Source organism: Gopherus evgoodei, chromosome 3 (genome assembly GCF_007399415.2).
Source record: "Gopherus evgoodei ecotype Sinaloan lineage chromosome 3, rGopEvg1_v1.p, whole genome shotgun sequence".
NCBI classification, from domain to species: domain Eukaryota; kingdom Metazoa; phylum Chordata; order Testudines; family Testudinidae; genus Gopherus; species Gopherus evgoodei.
The window spans coordinates 105,896,200-105,913,185 of NC_044324.1; the positions used below are offsets into that span (position 1 = coordinate 105,896,200).

The 16,986-nt window shown below is 40.3% G+C and overlaps 2 protein-coding genes and 1 long non-coding RNA gene across 4 annotated transcripts in view; 2 read left to right on the forward strand and 1 right to left on the reverse strand.

Moving 5' to 3' along the window:
* Positions 1-7,367, forward strand: part of LOC115648524 (golgin subfamily A member 6-like protein 1) — a 46,882-nt gene extending 39,515 nt beyond the window's left edge. Inside the window, exons 9-10 of the mRNA XM_030556224.1 lie at positions 1,207-1,374; positions 6,428-7,367. Coding sequence (XP_030412084.1) covers positions 1,207-1,374; positions 6,428-6,631 — 372 coding nt within the window. The 3' untranslated portion in view covers positions 6,632-7,367. The remainder of the gene's footprint in view (positions 1-1,206; positions 1,375-6,427) is intronic.
* LOC115648527 overlaps positions 1-16,891 on the reverse strand; it is a 32,245-nt gene extending 15,354 nt beyond the window's left edge. The window contains exon 1 of the long non-coding RNA XR_003999582.1: positions 16,652-16,891. This is a non-coding gene — a long non-coding RNA (uncharacterized LOC115648527). The remainder of the gene's footprint in view (positions 1-16,651) is intronic.
* TPD52L1 (TPD52 like 1) overlaps positions 11,315-16,986 on the forward strand; it is an 87,107-nt gene continuing 81,435 nt past the window's right edge. For both annotated transcript variants that reach the window (XM_030556225.1, XM_030556227.1), the window contains exon 1: positions 11,315-11,441. In XM_030556225.1, coding sequence (XP_030412085.1) covers positions 11,420-11,441 — 22 coding nt within the window. In that variant the 5' untranslated portion in view covers positions 11,315-11,419. The remainder of the gene's footprint in view (positions 11,442-16,986) is intronic.

Genomic DNA, 16,986 nt, shown 5'->3' on the forward strand with positions numbered 1-16,986 from the left:
TGCAGCTAATGGCATTATGAGAACTGCTCCCTGCTATAATGAGGGTAACAACAAATACCACTTCTAAGGAAGCTTTGAATATAACTTAAAAAGTCTTTAGTCCTTTTGATATATTACTATTATTATTATCATAGTACCTAGTCATAGACCAAGTCCCCATTGTGCTAGGTACTGTACAAACACAAAATAAAAAGGAGGTATAGCAGCTCTCTGGGGACCCTAAGGGTATGTCTACACAGTTGCTGGGAGCAAGTCTTGCAGCCTGGGTTGACAGTCTCATGCTAGAGGGGCTCAAGTGAGCATACTAAAAATAGCTGCATTGATATTGCTTTGACATTCAAGCTTGAGCTCAGGCTCTGAAGCCCACATCCCTCCCTAGGCTTCAGAGTCAGTGCTCCAGCATGAGCTGGAACGTCTATCTGCATTGCTATTTTTAGCATGGTAGTGTGGCTCCTCTAGCACAAGTGTGTAGACTCAGACTGCAAGATTTGCTCCCAGCAGTTATGTAGGCAGCCCCTAAGTGTCTCAGCTGGATACCCTGCAGCAAGTTGTGTGAGCACAGAAATAGAGCTCTGATAACTGGCTAAACTGGTCCTGAGTTTGGTAATTAGTTGGCAAATAAACCTACTACTGCAAAGTAATTGTCATGTATAAAACCAAGCTGGAATGGGAAAATAGTTCTGGATTCTCACGCCCCAGTCCAGCAGAACACAGACTTGGCACGGAGATGATGGGTTTTTTTGGTAAAGAGGTTGTAAGCTGTAGTTAGTTTAACATTCTGTTTAATTTGTAGTTCACCATAAACAGTGCTCCTAAAAGGTGGTCACAGACTGAAAGTAACATTTGCTGATTCTGGCTGCATGTTGGTAGGTGCATAATGAGAAAAACGATGTCTTTAGGCCTCAGAAGTGAGGAAGACCAGACTTTGATTGCAGATGGCTGATTCCAGAGAGCGATCCCAAGCTCAGAAATCAGTATCACTCATTACTTTGGAAATTGATTTTTTTTTTAGATAAACAAACTATGGAAGTAGTGTAATCCCAAGTGTTCCAAAAGCTTACATAACAGGAAGCATTTCTGTAAGCATTCACTTGTATTTGAAATTGAAAAATATTCCAGCTTGTGTGTGCTTGTGCGTGTACATAGTTAGCATACATATACATTTTTGTCTTTTATGATCTTGATCCTGGCTTGTTCTTCTCACAGATTCATATTTTGGAACAAGGAAGCCCATCTCTTGACTTAAATGTAGCAACAATATTTAGTCGAATAGCTGAAATGAAGGGTATGCTGGACAAAGAGGAACAGGATAATATTGAACTACAAAGAGATAAAGCTTTGTTGGTAGATCTTGTATCTAGTTTACAAAACCAGGTAAATTGCTTTATCTGATCTATATGATGAAATCAGGAACCTTAAAATAAACATAGGGCCCAATCTAACTTTCACTGAAGTGAGTAGTAGACTGATGAACTGATTCAGTGCATTCCCACTGCCCCGATAGGTAGGCCCTACTAAATTCGTGGCCATGAAAAACGCATCGAGGACCATGAAATCTGTTGTTTTGTGTGCTTTTACCCTATATTATACAGATTTCACAGAGATGACCTGAATTTCTCAAACTGGGGGCCCTGATCCAAAAGAGAGTTGTAGGGGGGTCACAAGGTTATTTTTGGGGGGTTGCACTATTGCCACCCTTACTTCTGCACTGCCCTCAGACTTGGGTGGCTGGAGAATGGCAGCTGTTGGTCGGATGCCCAGCTCTAAAGGCAGTGCCCCACCAGCAGTAGCAATGCAGATATTAGGGTGGCAATACTATACTATGCCATCCTTACTTCTGCACTGCCTTGAGAGCTGGATGGCCGCAGAGTGGTGGCTGCTGAGGACCCAGCTCCAGAGGCAGTGCAGAAGGGTGGCAACTGGAAGTGCTAATAAATAAATACAACTATGACATCGTTGGAATCACTGAAACTTGGTGGGATAATACACATGATTGGAATGTTGGTGTGGATGGGAACAGCTTGTTCAGGAAGGATAGATGGGAAAAAGGGAGGAAGTGTTGCCTTATATATTAAAAATGTACACACTTGGATTGAGGTGGTGATGGACATAGGAGACGGAAGTGTTGAGAGTCTCTGGGTTAGGCTAAAAGGGGTAAAAAACAAGGGTGATGTCGTACTAGGAGTCTACTACAGGCCACCTGACCAGGTGGAAGAGGTGGATGAGGCTTTTTTTAAACAACTAACAAAATCATCCAAAGCCCAAGATTTGGTGGTGATGGGGGACTTCAACTATCCAGATATATGTTGGGAAAATAACACCGCGAGGCACAGACTATCCAATAAGTTCTTGGACTGCATTGCAGACAACTTTTTATTTCAGAAAGTTGAAAAAGCTACTAGGGGGGAAGCTGTTCTAGACTTGATTTTAACAAATAGGGAGGAACTCATTGAGAATTTGAAAGTAGAAGGCAGCTTGGGTGAAAGTGATCATGAAATCATAGAGTTTGCAATTCTAAGGAAGGATAGACGGGAGTACAGCAAAACAGAGACAATGGATTTCAGGAAGGCAGATTTTGGTAAGCTCAGAGAGCTGATAGGTAAGGTCCCATGGGAATCAAGACTGAGGGGAAAAACAACTGAGGAGAGTTGGCAGTTTTTCAAAGGGACACTACTAAGGGCCTAAAAGCAAGCTATTCCGCTGGGTAGGAAAGATAGAAAATGTGGCAAAAGACCACCTTGGCTTAACCATGAGATCTTGTGTGACCTACAAAATAAAAAGGAGTCATATAAAAAATGGAAACTAGGTCAGATTACGAAGGATGAATATAAGCAAACAACACAGGAATGCAGAGGCAAGATTAGAAAGGCAAAGGCACAAAATGAGCTCAAACTAGCTATGGGAATAAAGGGAAACAAGAAGACTTTTTATCAATACATTAGAAGCAAGAGGAAGACCAAGGACAGGGTAGGCCCACTGTTCAGTGAGGAGGGAGATACAGTAACAGGAAACCTGGAAATGGCAGAGATGCTTAATGACTTCTTTGTTTCTGTCTTTGAGAAGTCTGAAGGAATGTCTAACATCGTGAATGCTTATGGGAACGGGGTAGGTTTAGAAGATAAAATAAAGAAAAAACAAGTAAAAAATCCCTTAGAAAAGTTAGATGCCTGCAAGTCACCAGGGCCTGATGAAATGCATCCTAGAATACTCAGGGGGCTAATAGAAGAGGTATCTGAGCCTCTAGCTATTATCTTTGGAAAATCATGGGAGAAGGGAGAGATTCCAGAAGACTGGAGAAGGGCAAATATAGTGCCCATCTATAAAAAGGGAAATAAAAACAACCCAGGAAACTACAGACCAGTTAGTTTAACTTCTGTGCCAGGGAAGATAATGGAGCAAGTAATTAAGGAAATCATCTGCAAACACTTGGAAGGTGGTAAGGTGATAGGGAATAGCCAGCATGGATTTGTAAAGAACAAATCATGTCAAACTAATCTGATAGCGTTCTTTGATAGGATAACGAGCCTTGTGGATAAGGGAGAAGCGGTGGATGTGGTATACCTGGACTTTAGTAAGGCATTTGATATGGTCTTGCATGATATTCTTATCAATAAACTAGGCAAATACAGTTTAGGTGGGGCTACTATAAGGTGGGTGCATAACTGGCTGGATAACCGTACTCAGAGAGTAGTTATTAATGGTTCCCAATCCTGCTGGAAAGGTATAACAAGTGGGGTTCCGCAGGGGTCTGTTTTGGGACCGACTCTGTTCAGTATCTTCATCAACAACTTAGATGTTAGCATAGAAGGTACGCTTATTAAGTTTGCAGATGATACCAAACTAGGAGGGATTGCAACTGCTTTGGAGGATAGGGTCATAATTCAAAATGATCTGGACAAATTGGAGAAATGGTCTGAGGTAAACCAGATGAAGTTTAATAAAGACAAATGCAAAGTGCTCCAGTTAGGAAGGAACAATCAGTTTCACATACACAGAACGGGAAGAGACTGTCTAGGAGGGAGTACAGCGGAAAGGGATCTAGGGGTTATAGTGGACCACAAGCTAAATATGAGTCAACAGTGTGATGTTGTGGCAAAAAAAGCAAATGTGATTCTGGGATGCATTAACAGGTGTGTTGTGAGCAAGACACGAGAAGTCATTCTTCCGCTCTACTCTGCGCTGGTTAGCCCTCAACTGGAGTATTGTGTCCAGTTCTGGGCACCACATTTCAAGAAAGATGTGGAGAAATTGGAGAGGGTCCAGAGAAGAGCAAGAATGATTAAAGGTCTTGAGAACATGACCTACGAAGGAAAGCTGAAAGAATTGGGTTTGTTTAGTTTAGAAAAGAGAGGACAGAGAGGGGACATGATAGCAGTTTTCAGGTATCTAAAAGGGTGTCATCAGGAGGAGGGAGAAAACTTGTTCACCTTAGCCTCTAATGATAGAACAAGAAGCAATGGGCTTAAACTTGCAGCAAGGGAAGATTTAGGTTGGACATTAGGAAAAAGTTCCTAACTGTCAGGGTAGCTTAAACACTGGAATAGATTTCCTAGGAGAGTTGTAGAATCTCCATCTCTGGAGATATTTAAGAGTAGGTTAGATAGATGTCTATTAGGGATGGTCTAGACAGTATTTGGTCCTGCCATGACGGCAGGGGACTGGACTCAATGACCTCTCGAGGTCCCTTCCAGTCCTAGAGTCTATGAATCTATGAAACACATACCATACCATCCTTACTTCTGCACTGCTGCTGGTGGTGGCTCAACCTTCAGAGCTGGGCTCCCGGCCAGCAGCCACTGCTCTCGAGCTTCCCAGCTCTGAAGGCAGCGCTGCCACCATCAGCAGCGCAGAAGTAAGGGTAGCAGTAGTGCAACCCCCACCTACGTAACCTTGTGACCCTCCCCCCAACACACAACTCCTTTTTGGCTCAGGACCCCTACAAATTACAACACTGAAATTTCAGATTTTAATAGCTGAAATAATAAAATTTACTATTATTAAAATCCTATGCCAGTGAAATCGATAAAAATGGACAGTGAATTTGGTAGGACCCTACTGGTAGGGCTTCTGGAAAGCCCCTGGCAGAGGTTCACACTTTCCCCCTCACTAAAACTTCAAATTAGGATGAAGTTGAAAGCCCTACTTTCCCTTTTCCTGAGGGAAATCCCCCCTAAATTCAGAATATGGTAAATCTATCCTTTAGTATTATAATTGCATCCATTACATCAACTACTCTGTGACTGTTGTCTGTTGTAATTTGTAACATAGACATTTCCTAGGAACATGTGTTTCTTTATTTTTCAGAACTGTACTAAACACCAGATATACTTTGGATACAAAAATAAACAGCAAAAGAACTTAGAAAAAGTGAAAATGAAAACTACATTGAGTCTTTTATTCTCATTTTGAATAGTCCACTGAATATGAATGAAAGGGAGTAAATTATAAGTGTGCCCTAAAGTATAACTTAATATTTTCCCAATCTCCTATTGGGAAAAAAGTAATCAAAGCATGACCTTGGCATTTCCAGCCAAAATATGTGACTAAAGATATGTCTACACAACGAAAAAAAAAGAAAAATCACAGCTAGCCCGGGCTCAGGCTGTGGGGGTTTCACATTGCTGTATAGACTTCTGGCTCGGGCTGGAGCCTGAGCTCTCGGACACTCCCATCCTACAGGGTCTTAGAGCCTCGGCTCCAGCCCGAGCCCAGAGGCCTAGACAGCAATGAAACAGCCCCACAGCCCAAGCTTCATGAGCCTGAGTCAACATGCACGGACCAGCCACGGGTTTTTCTTTGCTGTGTAGACATACCCTTGGAGTCTCTTGTCCCCCTGTTGGTGGTAAATCTAATTTTTGGCAATCCTAACAGGAGTTAAGGCTCATCTACATTCATTGTTGACTGCCATTTTGCTCATGCAGTCTCTTCATGCCTATGCTGCAGCTTCATCCTGGTATGTGATCTTTCAGCCCAGGGGACTGACAATCAGTGCTGATATTTTATTGCCATCCTTAGCGCTGTGTTGTGAACCATGCATCGCAATCCCTCAGTATTAACTGTGGGAAGTTAATGGGATTTAAGGGTACTCAGCATCCTGTAGAATCTTGCCCTTAATCTCTCTGCAGAATGGATTTAAGGTTGATCACAAATGACAAACAAACAGAGAACCACGTAAGGCTCTCACTAAACCAAACGGTGTCATTTTAGTATATATATCATCAGAAAAATAGCCTGTGAAATGTACTAAATATCTCCAACAAAATTGAATCATTGTCTTTGATTACTCTGTGTTTTAAAAACAGAGCAATCTCAACTGCGTACATAGCTATCCAATAACTCATAAGACTTTAAAAATCTTAACTCACTTGCTTTTGGTTTTGTTTTGTCTGGCCTCCTTTTTCAGCTGACAATATTTTCCCCATTACAGCTTGTTGGGAGGGACAATGAACTCTCACAAACATCTACTAAGATGCTGCAGCTTGATCAGGATATTTCAGCACTGAAAACAAAGCATGTGCTACGTCAGTCTCTTCAGTCAGAAAAATGGCAGGAAATCTCCAAAATGGCAAGCTCAATGAGGAAACTTACCAAATCAATGACAGATGTAGCTGATAGCATGGGGAAATATTAGGCTGGGTGATGCAATTAGAGGTACTATGCTGTAGATGGAAAATTAATCCTTTAAGTACATCATGACTTTAATTTCAGTGGGCTATTCATCTTTATGATCACTTTTGTTTTTAACAAAATTGATTTCAGAGATTTAAAATGCTATGAAAATACTTGTAATGGAGCAGTTTCTTTTTCACTCTACCACATAGACATGAGATTGTCTTCATGAAGCCAATAAACAGTATTGATTTGGTTCCTTAAATGTATTTGAAATCTAGTAAGTGTAGATCTAGCTTTCGTGATTGCCAAATATTGTAATTTTGGTCAGTAAAATGTTACTCTGTTTCTCTTTATACAGTAATGACTACGTTTTCTTGTGTGAAAAAATGAGTGATACGTGAGTGAAAAAGATTTCATCCATAATAGGACTTCATAAAAATATGAATAAAATAACCTATTTTTCAGCAGATTTAATGGATTTAGATGCATAATTCCCATTAAATTTAATCCATATCTCTTAGACAGCTTTGAAAATCTTATCCTATATTTTTTAAAAAGCAAATGTACTAATTGTGCTCTATTCAGTGAAACAGTTATATATAGAGAGGGGTTGCTCTGCTGTTTCACACATTTTTAACTATATCCTGCCATTAGTGTGTTTTGAAATTTTTAATCCAAAATATCTATTTACTTAGATTAGAGAGACAAAGTGGGTGAGGTAATAGCTTTTACTGGACCAACTTCTGTTGGTGAGAGAGACAAGCTTTCGAGCTTACACAGAGCTCCTCTTCAGGTCCTGAGATATTACCTCACCCACCTTCTCTCTAATATCCTAGGATCGACACAGCTACACCACTACTGCATATTGACTTAAATAGTACTTCTGTGCAGAGATCTACTTTTGGAAGAATGTTTCCTTGTTTGAAAAGATATGAAACACTGCAATCAATTTTTCTCACATTCAGCATACTGCTGTCACCCTTGCATAAGTAGTAAACTCTTCTGTGCAGTCAAAAGAGATGTACTAATCATAAATGGGGCTGGCTTGCCGGAAAAAATCTATTCATATTTTACAATCATTCAAATTCAAAAGCAGCAGCCTAAGCATATTAAAAGGAACGTTTTTTTTCAAATGTATATAAATTAAGGCTGCCTTGGGTAGATCTGGCACTTTCAAGTTTTGTCTTCAAAAAACAAAGTTGAGCTGTAATATGAAATCTGTACTTTGCTATGTTCTAAAATATTTTCCAATAAACAATCATTTTTCTTACTTATAAATGTTCATTTTAGACTATCTATAATCATTTTCATTTAGTGCCATTATTTTTTCTTAAAACTAACATGTTACATGTTGTTGTTAGGTCCACAAATAAGGGTCCAAAACGTTCTTTACCTCCTATTACCTTATTTCTCTGTTAGCTTTACTCTCTCATTTTAGCCTCCAACAAGTCTGGCCTGCAGTGTGCTGAGTGCTAGAGCTGGGCTGAATAACAGATTTTTCAGTTTGCTGGCAATTCCAAAATGCATAAAAAACTTGTTTCAGGTTGACCCAAAGCACAATATTTTTGTTTCAATTCCTTATTTTATATTTTGGCAAACCAAAAAGTAAAAAAATTCATTTCAGGTTAAACAAAATGCTTTGACCTGAAACATATGTTTAGATTTTGAGCATTTTTAAACACTTTAATATGTTAAAATACAATTGAAGGAAATTTCAAAATTGCAAAGTGTTTCGGTGTCACCAAATCTACTTCCCCCCCCCCCCATTGCGCAGTTCTGAGTGCCCTCAACTCCCATCGTGCTCAGGTGATGTTCACAATAAGGAACAGTCTCTATCTAACAAATGTATATATAAGAAAGAGGCAACACCTAATTTCATTATTTTCTAGTGTCACATTAATTACGAAGAAACAAGAAACAAGATTACCCTGTATACTGGAGTCAGAAAATATTCTGGCATTAGCATAAACTGAAGCAAATGTGCAGTCTGCCTCAAACTATGTACTAACAATCTCCATTCTTGAATACACTCGCACTTAAATGGGCCCTAGCTACCATTTTACACTAGAGCGTATAGGTACACAGAGTGGTGTCCTGACCAACTTTCCATTTTTAGTTAAGATGCTAAATTTGGGTACTCAGCAGAGGCTAGTGTACAGCATAACATCAGAGAGAAAAGAAGCTGTGGTTTTGTTAAATAGGTGTGGTGATTGGATACTGTTTTATAGACATTGCAATAGCTCCACTAAGGAGGAGACTAGATTAGGAGAGTGGCTTTGTCAACAGGCACTGGAAGGAGAATGACTTTCTCTTTGCTCTGAGCTATTTTACTGGCTACTCATCACAACTGAAATAAATGCAATGTAAAGGGGTTACTTTTTTGATATACACAGTGCATAACTATTGAAAGGTGGGATGGGAAATTAGTGTTTCCAAACATAGTTTACTAAATGTAGAATAGAAATTGAAGACCAAGCTAATCTAGGCCATCCCCTGCCACTACAGAATTTTACCAACACACTATGAATGCATTGTTCTGCCTTAGTTTTAAAGTGTACACGTGATGGGACTTTCACCATTTTCTATAAGAAATAAACTACATTTGAAAACAGTATTAATAATAGTTCACTAATGTAGGTTTCCCTCAGACCCATCTTGAACAAGCCTGGGGGAGCTGATCTGGATGGAGCCTAACAGAGTTCCCATCCTTGTGACTAGTACTTGACTCCTAGCCTTGCAGTTTTCTTCAGAAATTGTTTTGAACACAATTTGACCCTGTACGCACCAGCCATCTAACAGTGTTCAAGATCAGTGTAGTGGAAATTATGTGTAACCCCATTTAATTAACATTTTCTAAAAGTGAAATGAAATAGGCCTTTTCACACAACTGAAGGAGTTCTATTTGAAAAATGTTTTCTTAGTATTCAGTCTAAATTTTCTGTTTAATTTTATTGTATACCTATTTTTAAACTTTATACTGTACATGTATTCTTCCATCTTAGTGAGCAATACTAGAAATGAGGAGCTTTTGAAAGCCCCACTCCTGCAAAACCATAAGATTTAACATTATGTATAGCTTACATGGGACAGCTCATGTGCATAAATATTTTCAGGATTAGGGCCTAAATCTGTGATCGCTGACTAACTTCTGTGTTCTAGACTGGATGCCTATTGGCATATTTTATATGTTTAATTTCAATAATTTGGTCCTAAAGAGTCATTGGCAACTTAAAAAAAAAGTGCTTTTTTTCTTCTTATTGTTACTTTTAGCACATAAAATGACTATAACTGATAGAAATGTGTTCCTTTTTCATTTTGTTCACTTTGTGCATTTAATAGCACTGCATATCATCACTTGCATTGTTTTCACTACAGTCATTTCCCTCTGTGGTTTGTGTGAGTCTTTCACATAGCAATAAGAGAGAGAACTTAAAAAAAACCTACGATTGTAAAACAACCCAAGCTGACAGTGACACTCAGTAAAGTGTCATACATTATATTACATTTTAAGGAACATCATGAGATTTTGAAAATGTTGCCATCAAATGCCTAAGTGACTTATGAAAATGGAACTTATGTTCCTAGGTCACTTAGGGTGCAGATCCTCAAAAGTAGTTGGGCACCTAACTTCCATGGGAACTTCCATGTGACCTGAGTACCTTTGAGGATCTGGGCCTTATGCTCCTAAATCCTACTGAAAATGTTTCAGTGATTTAGAAGTATAAGTCCCATTTTCAAAAGTGACATAAATCCATGCTGCCACATTTTAAAAGTGCCTAAAAAGAGAGAGACATGTGCCTAGTGGGATTTTCAAAAGCCCATTTTCATTGTGGGAGTTAGGAGTCAAATTTTCAAAAGTGCAAAAGGTACTTAAGAACATAAGTCCCATTTTTAAATGTGCCTGGGGACCTAACTATTTTTTGTAAATAATTCCAGGTACATCCACCTCTAAGTCCCCTGCCCTGCTAGTTAATCAGATTTTCTTTAAAAGAGGAAAATCTATTCCCTGTTGCTGAGTGAAAGACTGGGAAACTGACTATGTGAGGAGTATAATCAAATAGGCGGGAGGGAGGAACAGCAATGTATTCCTCTAATCTTTTTCAGTTACAGCCATTTTAGGTGTTACTTGTAACAATAATAAATAAATAAAATCCTACAGGAGTGATTTATAAATTGGTACTATCTCTGTAACACATTCATTAAGAAATCTTAGAATTCATGTATCAGAGGGGTAGCCCTGTTAGTCTGGATCTGTAAAAGCAGCAAAGAGTCCTGTGGCATCTCTTAGTCTATAAGGTGCCACAGGACTCTTTGTTTCTTAGAATTCATGTTCAGTATGTCATTAAACAAAGATATGTCCTTTAGGTGGCTTAAAATAGATTGAGAAAGCAGGTCCCATGCCAGCTCTGCTCCCTGCACAGGTCCCTTGTCAGCAGATGGAAGACTTCTGTACAGAAACACTCTTCTGATTTTTTTTAATCCAGGGCTTCCCAACTGTTCCCACTCAAGGCCGGAGTGACACCCCCATGGTGCAAGCACCTGTGGGGCAGGGATGGCGGCGAGGCCGGGCTGCCCGTTCTAGGTGAGCAGCACGTCGGCTCGCTCCCTTCTCTACTAGGCTCTGGCCGCCAGGGGGCGTGCGGCTGCGGCTCCTGGACTCCCTGGGAGGAGGCGGGGGCAGCGGGGAAAGAGGTAACTAGAGGCCGCTCGCGGCGGCTACCGCAGCAGCGCTGAGCACTTCAGTGCAGGTGGGTGCCAGGCAGCCGCTCCTTCTCAACCTCGTCCCGGCCTTACCGTCTCCTGGACGATGGAGGCGCAGCAGGCACAAGGTTAGTCCCTGGGCGGGCAGCAGCGTCCGCAGGTGGCGAGCTTTGGGGGCTGTTCTGGGGAGTCGCTTTGTATTTTGCTCTCTTCACTTTTCCCTCCTGGCGCGGGTCCAGGCTGCAGAGGGGGGAACTTTCATTCCCGGGGACCCAGGGACATGCAGCTCAGCCTTGGGGGCTCTTTTTGAATAAGGGATGCTCCTTAGATTGTGGAGATTATACAGCCTCTCTGTCCCCACCCCTGCAAACAAACCGACAAACCTCCTCCCTGCAACTAAAGCAACTTTGAGTGAGCACCTGAGGCCCGCTAAGGGAGGTTATTTCTGGTGTGTTTGTGTTTCTTTTCTTGGGGGAGAGGGCCCTCATTGTGCCCCCCTTAACCCAACACTACAGGTTGAATGTAGAAATAGTTTTGAGTTGGTTTAAAACAGAATTGCAGAGATTTGGGTTGATTTATGTGAGGGGAAGGAAACCAGGGAAATGAGACTCTCCTAAAGCACTGACTCTGTTCCCTCTCTTCTCAGTGTTAAAGACCTTTCTATACAAGAAATGTGTTTTTGTTTTTCTTTCCTTCTCGCTATAATCCTTCTGTATTATCCTATACTGTACTAAATATATTAGAACATGCTACTTACCTTGCTCTGCAGCTTCCAGACCGTTGTGTGGCTTCCTTTATTCCTTCCCCCAATCTGTTTCACAATTAAATCATTTGTACTTTAGTCTGTCTCTTATTAATCTGTTCACTGGAACTTTAAAGGTAAATCAAACCATGTTAGCCAAAATACAAAGCACATCCATATTTTCTGTGTTTGGGGGATGGTGAATGAAGCCTATCTGTTGAATAATTAAAGATTTTATTTACCTCTTAGAGATTAAACAGTTCTCAAAGTAAATTGTGGGCTATTGTGTCACTAATGACATGCTTGTTTAAAAGCATCCCTGGGGTGGTGGGGGTATTGCATCTCTCTCTCCAAGGCTTTGTAGGGATTCCTGTATAACAGGATCCAGAATGTAGAGGGTGTCCTGATAGCTCCTTGAAAAAAATCTCTCTCTCCATCTTCATGTGTTCTGGTTCCAGATCTGTTTCTTCTGGGATCACCATTTTACAGTCTTGCAACTCTAATTTCTGCTTTTTCTTTCACTACTTCTGTGCATCCCCATAGATACAGTAAATGTAGTACAGCAGCATATTACCAGAGACCTTTTAAAAAGCAAAGCACTATGTTTATTTAAAACTTTATATATAAAAAAAATCCTCTGTTTAAACTAGAGCTGTCTCGTTCACAGTTCACTTCTTTCTGAGCTTTCTCCACATAGAGAAATTATAATCCTGATCTTGTGACAATACCAGTGCATGTGTGAGTTGCACACAATAGGCCAGATCATGCTATTGGTTTTTAAACAGAGCTCTTGTGAGGAGTTCCGTTTAAAAACTGATCGCATAATATGTCCCAAGATATTTTTGTTAGGTTTTTATTTATACAGTTTTAGTTAGTGTTAGTTAATAAATAATCTTACTGGTAGTATTTAATTGTATTAATTATCTCAAGATCCAGTTATATAAAGTATAATTTACACTGGATGAAATTCATCACTATGCAGAAAGTTTATTTTGAAGGCTTATGCAGGATTTAAAAGGTGCCTGGGGCCAGCATAAGGCCTTCTGCACAGGGTTGAATTTTACTCACCACCTAACTCCCATTGGCTTTTTTGGGAGTTGTGGACTCTCTGCATGTGGCAGGGCAGGGCTCTTGAAACACGAGGGCGAGTACACCTCTACCTTGATATAACACGACTGATATAACATGAATTTGGATATAACATGGTAAAGCAGTGCTCGGGGGGGCGGGGCTTTGCGCTCCGGCAGATCAAAGCAAGTTCGATATAACATGGTTTCCCCTATAACATGGTAAGATTTTTTGGCTCCCAAGGACAGCGTTATATTGGGGTAGAGGTGTATTATCATTTTGCTGAGAGTGGCATGTTTAGAAAACATGATTTAATGGGGGTGGACAGAGAAACGGAAGGATGAAATTTTACTGAAGTAAATATAGGCTGCATTGATACTTACCAGAATTATATTAAACAAGTGTCCCAAAGGAAGGCAAAATGTTGGTTGTGAACAGGATTGTATGTATTTTCTTGAAGTAACATAATGGGGAATTTGGCCTCTGTTTAGTTTTTAAAGCAAAGAGTAAAATGTCATTGTAGATACATGTTTGGTGCCTGCTGAGGAGCAGGAATTCTCAAATAAAAGCATGTTCTGTCAGCTGCTATTACAGAAAGCTGATTAACGAAATTAATGGATTTATATAGCTCAGCTCCTGGACTTTTCTAATGCTTTACATTGAGGCTGCCATGTAATGTAGTTTATTTTGGATCCCTGTTTCCTAAATGTATCTTTCCAAATACCATGTTAGGTGATCCTGTTCTTCAAAGAGCTTGATATGACAGCATTACTTATTCTTTTCCTGCTTTGCAGGATTTGTGTAAACTGTCCAATTTGTCAATTACACAGTGAACTGTTTTCTCTCTAATTAATAAGATTATGTTCATGGGACAGTTTAAAAAGTCAGCGCAATCATATGTATTGCTAAAGTATATTTCAGCCAGCAGCTCTTCGTAGCATCCCCCTGCTGCCTTTGCTGCCACAGAGGAGACTGTCCTTGTCAAACTGGCCTTTTACTATGCCCATTAGTAGTGTGAATGCATGTTGGGTATGGAGATTATATCAAGCCACTTCATGTTGCTTAGTTTTGTTCTGTTCATGATTCATTTTTAGCCCTGAGTTTCGTCTGGGTCTTAGTGCACAGATACCTTTTTCATAACCAGAATATAAAATGCATTGCAGTTAGTTAATCAGAAAACAAACAGGTGTGGGATGCCCCAAGATTTTTAGGTTATATTTTTCCACTGTTTTCTCACTTGTATCTTTTGTGTCTCATTCTCCCTCAGGACAGTGGCCACGGTGTTAACATCACTGGAAGATGTATTTTTTTTAATGTGCAAATAGGTCCCATGCTAAAGCTTCATGGGACTCATATCTGGAAATCTTTTATTCTGAGATCTCCCTCCTCTCTGTCTGACCTAACTCTGAACCCTCATTACTGCAGTTATAGACTTCAGTCTAATCAGCAGCAGAGAGAACTGAACCTCCATGCTTTTAGCACAGTGAGATTCAATTAAAGACACTTAAATACTGGCCAGAAAACTGAGTATTTTTGGTTATATTTTCTTCTGTAATTTTTCAGAACGTTGCTACTACTTTGCTAGTTACTTGCTATAGCTGTTTACTTTGAATTCAATGGATTTTTCAAAGTAATCTGATTAATCAGATCAACATGCACTGCTGGGGGGGACTACATTCTGACTGAAAGAAAAATAAATGCTAAAAATTTGCAAGCACTCACAAATGCCCCACTATTTAACAACTTTCAGGAAATTAAATGACTCTTCACCTGTTTCAAAAATTTGTGCCATTTTATGTTGCCACAGTGTAGGGTGACATAAGTCTGTAAAATGTGCAATAAGTCAAGAAATACATACATAGCCCTCTTCTCCCTCCACCCCCCCCATCCATGTGTATTAATATAAAATGTAGCAGGGAAAAGGGAGTTGGCCACCATCTTCAGTCTACCTGTAAATCTGTTATTTGCAGACTCTCTAAATTAAATTCAGACTTTCATGAAAATTCACAATGCCCATCAAAACTTCAAAAAGCCTTGTTGTTAATAATTATTTGCATTTTGGTAGTCCCTGGTAGCCTCAGCTATGCTCAGGACTCTTATTTCATTAGGCACTGTATGAACACGTAAATTAGTAAAACAGTCTGTGCCCCAAAAGACCTTACAAACTAAATCCCTAATCCCATGCTTATCTTTAAGCGCTAAAGAAGTACCATTGACTTAACTTGTGTGCTTAAAGTTATCTCATTTAAGCACACACAAGCATTTTCAGGATTGGGGCCAAGACAAGACAATGAGAGGGAGGATGGGAGAAATTATTATTAAAATACATAATTAGATCCTTATTTTCAATTTAAAGAAATATTTATTAAGAGCCCACATAAAACTAGAAAGAGATGCAGGTTTATTCAAATAATAAACATCATAAAATACAAATCTCTTCCTTCTCCCAGTCTTTGAGCCTCTGTCTGCTTTTATCTTTCATCACTTGCAGTCTGAATAAGCATAGGGTTGATGCTGGGAACATCCCATTCAGTAATAGCAATGCTAAGTGCTGAAAATACCATAGAATTCTTAATACCTATTTTCCAAATAGCCTGGCTTCAGAAATAGGCATATTTTCAGAGATCAAGGAGTAGGGTGACCAGACAGCAAGTGTGAAAAATCGTGATGGGGGTGGGTGGTAATAGGAGCCTATATAAGAAAAAGACCCAAAAATCAGGACTGTCCCTATAAAATCGGGACATCTGGTCACCCTATCGAGTCTGAGGAAAGGGACTTGTGTCTAGAGGGTCAGGCCTGCTTAGCCACCTACAGTTCCCCTCATGCAACACCAATCTTATTGTTTTGTTCCAACCCAGTTCACCTTCCCATCCCAAGATCCTAAATCTCCTGAAATTACACTCTTCCATGAATCCCTTCTGTCCCTCTCCCTAAACTGAGCAACCTACTTTCCCTTCTCTCCTACCTTCTAACATAGCTTGTGCATAGTCCTCTACCTCCACTGTTCTCTCTTGGTTTCTTCTCTGATGGGACTTTTTTTCTAGTTCAGCTGTGTGCAGTTTGATGTCTTCTGGCATTGCATATGCCCCAGAATCTTTTGCACAGGCTGCTGTGGCACTTCCATGTAAGCATCTTGGCAACTGATGCAAAAGGTTTTTGGGGTACATGAAGGTACTAGGCAGGAAACAAGAAATCCCCTTCATAACACAAGCTGGATAAGAGCATGAAAAAAATTGCACTAACTACAGTGAGGTGCTGTCTGAATTTTAAAGAGGGGTTTCCTTTAATATTTGCCAACTCAGCTGGTGATACATGTGACATCCCCTGGGCAGAGGACTCCCCTACCCCTGTTGTTCTCTGTGTTCTCCTCACAACACACAAATCAATTCCATTCTCTCTCTACCCACAACCCATTAATTCAATATTCTTTTCCCACCCCCAAGTGCATCAATCCTTGCACCCTACCTCTCTAGACCCATCGTGCTTCTTGCCCACCACAATATCTCATGGAGGTTCTAAGTTGCTCACCTGACCTGGCATCTCTCTTCCTTACAGCAGTGGTGGAGGTGTCCTGTAGCCTCTGGTAGGCAGGGCAGCCATCTCACAGCTCCCATCTGTTGGTCAAATATGCAGTGAGAAGTGGGTCTCATTTGGTGGTGGTTTTGAATGTCTATTGGAAAACTTTCTCATTTAGTTCCTGAGGTGAATGGGACTCATTTAGTTCCTGAGGTCAGTGGAGTGGCAGGCTGGTCTGCTGCCGCTTCCGCCTCCGCCTCCTCCTACTATCTGGAGTGACTGGTAGAAAAAGGTGTGAGGACTACAATGTGCCTCTCCCTGTACTCCTAGCAGTGAGGGTGGGCTTT